This window comes from Melospiza melodia, chromosome 25, assembly GCF_035770615.1.
Source record: "Melospiza melodia melodia isolate bMelMel2 chromosome 25, bMelMel2.pri, whole genome shotgun sequence".
Lineage (NCBI taxonomy): Eukaryota > Metazoa > Chordata > Aves > Passeriformes > Passerellidae > Melospiza > Melospiza melodia.
Window position 1 is genome coordinate 1,439,807 of NC_086218.1, and position 4,555 is coordinate 1,444,361.

General features: G+C 52.7%; 1 protein-coding gene across 1 annotated transcript; it reads left to right on the forward strand.

The window, feature by feature from the left end:
• Nucleotides 1–713: 713 nt before the first annotated feature.
• Nucleotides 714–1,373, forward strand: LOC134429048 (olfactory receptor 6C76-like; the record flags this gene model as incomplete). Its single annotated transcript, XM_063176147.1, has 3 exons — nucleotides 714–836; nucleotides 1,055–1,067; nucleotides 1,255–1,373. Coding segments are annotated over 3 exons (255 nt in total), but the record flags the coding sequence as incomplete, so codon positions are not given.
• Nucleotides 1,374–4,555: the final 3,182 nt, after the last annotated feature.

Consider the following 4,555-nt stretch of genomic DNA (forward strand, 5'->3'; position numbering starts at 1 on the left):
AGCTAGACCAATCTTTTGCAATTCTTCCTGTCTAGTTGCGCAGGGAAAGAGAGAAGTGTTTGGAGAAAATTATTTTTTAACTGGAGTGTTCAAAAACTCCACTTTATTTTTCAGGACATTTTTAAACGCAGGCACCCTGAAACAGAGGAGTTGTAATGATCAAAGGACTCCTGTGTGAGGTCTAGCACTGTCTGCACTGGGGCACCAAGAGCCCTGTTTTCTTGGGGTCTCCCCAGTTTTCAGGCTGAGAGCAATGGTAAAGTTGAGGCAGGAACTCAGCAGCAAAAACTCAAAATTAAAAAATGTTTAGCAAAAATCCCTCACAGGAACAGAAGTGATTTTGCACAGATTCCAAATAAAATACATAGGACTGACTCAAGGAAATGGGTTGCATTTGTCAATGTCTTCTTTTAACAGTCCACCATGCCCAGAGGCAGCAAATGTCCAACAGCAGCTCCATCAGGCACTTCCTCCTGCTGGCATTGGCAGACACACGGCAGCTGCAGCTCCTGCACTTCTGCCTCTTGCTGGGCATCTCCCTGGCTGCCCTCCTGGGCAACGGCCTCATCATCAGCGCCGTAGCCTGCGGCCACCACCTGCACACGCCCATGTTCTCCTTCCTGCTCAACCTGGCCCTCAGCGACCTGGGCTCCATCTGCACCACTGTCCCCAAAGCCATGCACAATTCCCTCTGGGACACCAGGAACATCTCCTACACTGGATGTGCTGCACAGCTCTTTCTTTTTGTATTTTTCATTTCAGCAGAGTTTTTCCTCCTGACCATCATGTGCTACGACCGCTACGTGTCCATCTGCAAACCCCTGCACTACGGGACCCTCCTGGGCAGCAGAGCTTGTGCCCACATGGCAGCAGCTGCCTGGGCCAGTGCCTTTCTCAATGCTCTCATGCACACAGCCAATACATTTTCCCTTCCCCTGTGCAAGGGCAATGCCCTGGGCCAGTTCTTCTGTGAGGTTCCCAAGATCCTCAAGCTTTCCTGCTCACACTCCAACTTCCGAAAAATTTGGATTTCATCGCTTGGGGTCTGTTTAAGTTTTTGTTGTTTTGTGTTCATTGTTTTCTCCTATGTGCAGATCTTCAGGGCTGTGCTGAGGATCCCCTCTGAGCAGGGACGGCACAAAGCCTTTTTCACCTGCCTCCCTCACCTGGCCGTGGTCTCCCTGTTCCTCAGCACTGGCTTTTTAGCCTACCTGAAGCCCCCCTCCATCTCCTCCCCATCCCTGGATCTGGCAGTGTTAGTTCTGTACCCGGTGGTGAGTCCAACACTGAACCCCTTCATCTACAGCCTGAGGAACGAGGAGCTCAAGGCTTCCATGTGGGCACTAATGACAGGATGCTTTCAGAAACATTAAACTACCGGCCCATTTTTGCCAATTACTTGTAATAAAAGTAATCTTCAATACTTCTTGTTAATTCCACTTTGTAGGTTCTTTATCTTTGTTTTAATTTTAAAATAGTGTCTACAAAGGGATGTCATTGTTTGTGCCATTTCTCATTTTCTTTCCCTTCTCCTTTTCTGTGACCCACAGCCTGTTTCTATGAGGAGCTGTGCTGTCAGTGCCTGTAAATGAACTGAAGGATCTCCCAGGAAACTTTTCACCAGAGACACCCTTTTGATCCTTCTCTGGAGCTGCAGCAGCAATGTCTGTGTGCAGAGCTGGGGGCAGATCAGTGCTGGCACAGCAGCTGTGCCCAGCAGCAGCAGCACTTGGTGTTGCCAGTGCTGCTGCTGTGGCCCTGCCCTGCTGCCCTGGTGGCCCTGGGCTCTGCATGGGCCCTGGGGCAGACGGGAAGGAGCAGCAGAGCAGGGGCTGATCCATCCCCAGAGCGCTGCACAGCCCAGGGCAGTGTCCCAGAGCGTCCTGATGGAGCTGCCAACAACATCCCCCCTCTGCAGCCCTGGCCTCTCCCCCAGCTCACACAGGTGCCCCATCCTTGCAGGCACAGACACGACAGCACTGTCTCAGCAGCCCCTGATTGCATTGCACACAGCAGGGGCAGCATCCCCATGCTGTTGGTGTGGGGACATGAACCTGAGGGAGCACAAATGCCATCAGCCCCTGGGGCCAGCAAGGGCTGGGGGACACCAGGGAAACCACTCAGCTTTGTCCTGGCCTCTGCAGTCAGCCAGAAAGTTTGTTCCCATCAGCTGGGAGTTTCCTGTGCCACTGCAGACGCTGTTGCTCAGAGCCAGGGCTGCCTGGCAGCTGCCCCCAAACTGCCCTGAGCATTTCCCTTGCTTCACATTTGCTTTCTTTATAACCCCTGCTTCACATTTCTTCTAATTGCCCACCCCAGGGGGCCCACAACTGGACACAGCCCTTGAGGTGCTGCCCAACCAGTGCCCAGCACAGGGGAAGAATCACTGCCCTGCTCCTGCTGGCCACACCATTCCTGACCCTGGCCAGGAGCCATTGGCCTTCTTGCCCACCTGGGCACACTGCTGGCTCATGTCCAGCCTGATGACCATCAGTTCCTGCAGGTCCCTTTCTTCCTGGCTGCTGTCCAGCCACTCTGTCCCCAGCTTGTAGCACTGCAGGGGTTGTTGTGGCCAAAGTGCAGAACTCGCAGGCCGTGGTTTGGACAGGAATACTCTTTACTGGGTTCAGAACTGGCTGGATGGCCGGGCCCAGAGAGTGGTGGTGAATGGTGCGGCATCCAGCTGGCGACCAGTCACCAGTGGTGTCCCTCAGGGGTCTGTACTGGGGCCAGTTCTGTTTAATATTTTTATTGACGACATGGATGAGGGTTTAGAGTCTTTTATCAGCAAATTTGCAGACGACACTAAACTGGGAATGTGTGTCAATCTGTTAGAGGGATGTAGGGCTTTGCAAAGGGACTTGGAACGGTTGTAAGGATGGGCAGAATCTAATGGGATGAACTTCAATAAGTCCAAGTGCCGAGTCCTGCACTTTGGCCGCAATAACCTCCTGCAACGGTATAAGCTAGGGACGGTGTGGCTGGACAGTGTTCAGGTGGAAAGGGACCTGGGGGTGCTGGTTGACAGTCGACTGAACATGAGCCAGCAGTGTGCCCAGGTGGCCAAGAGGGCCAATGGCATCCTGGCCAGTATCAGGAATGGTGTGGCCAGCAGGAGCAGGGAGGTCATTCTTCCCCTGTACTCAGCACTGGTGAGGCCTCACCTGGAGTATTGCATCCAGTTCTGGGCCCCTCACTTTAGGAGGGATGTTGAGTTGCTTGAGCGTGTCCAAAGGAGAGCAACGAGGCTGGTGAGGGGCTTGGAGCACAAGCCATATGAAGAATGACTGAGGGAGCTGGGGTTGTTTAGCCTGGAGAAAAGGAGACTAAGGGGTGACCTTATCGCTCTCTTCAGCTTCCTGAAGGGTGGCTGTGGTGAGCTGGGGGTCAGTCTCTTTCTCTGGGCAACAACAGACAGAACAAGAGGACACAGTCTCAAGCTGCACCAAGGGAGATGCAAGCTAGAATTAAGGAGGAAGTATTTTACAGAAAGAGTGGTCAGATACTGGAATCATCTACCCAGGGAGGTGGTGGAGTCATCATCCCTCGAAGAGTTCAAAAAAAGACTGGATGTGGCACTTGGTGCCATGATCTAGTTGAAGTGTTAGAACATGGGTTGGACTTGATGATCTTACAGGTCTCTTCCAGCCTAGAATTTCTGTGATTCTGTGATTCTGTGAACTCAGCACTTGGTCTTCCTAAACCTCACCTTTTTGGATTTGGGCCCTGGATCCAGCCTGTCCCAGGCACTGTGCAGAGCCCTCCTACCCTCCAGCAGATCAACAGTAACACACAGTTTGGTGACATCTGCAAAGATGTCCTTTTTTCCACGGGGCCCCTCAGTGTCACAAAGGCCTCTTGGTCACACCAGGCCATGCACTATCACACTGGTCTCCTTGGATCCATGTGACCATGCAGAGCAAATGGTGTCCTTGGTTCCATGGAGCCCCAAATATGACAATGTTGTCCTCGGTTCCATGGGGCTACACAGTGTCACAATGTTCTCGTTGGTGCTGCAGTTTCACAGGAGCTCCTTGGTTCCATGGACCCCTGCAGTGACAGAAAGGCCCCTTCGTTCCACTGGGCCGTGGAGTCTCCCAATGGTCTCCTTGATTTTGCAGTGTCAAAATGGTGAAACCCCTTGGTTACACAAGGCCCTGCAGTGTCACAATGGCCTCTGTGGTTCCACGAGGACCCAGAGTGTCACGGCGCACTCCCTGGTTCCATTAGGCCCCAGAGCACCACTGTGGACCCCTGGTTCTGTGGGCCTGCACGGTGTCACCTTGGTCCTCTTAGTTCCATGAGGCCCAGCAGTGTCACAATGGCCCCAGAGTGTCCCAATTATAACAAAATGACAGAATCAAATAGGCTGGAAAAGATCTTTGGGATCATCAGGCCCAACCAATACCCTAATACTCCCTTGTCACCCAGATCATGGCACTAAGTGCCACTGGAGAGGGACAGTGACTCTGCCACCTCTCCTCTGGCCAGCCCATTCCAATGCCCACTCACCCTTTCTGTGAAGAACTTCTTCTTATTATCCAGCCTGAACCTC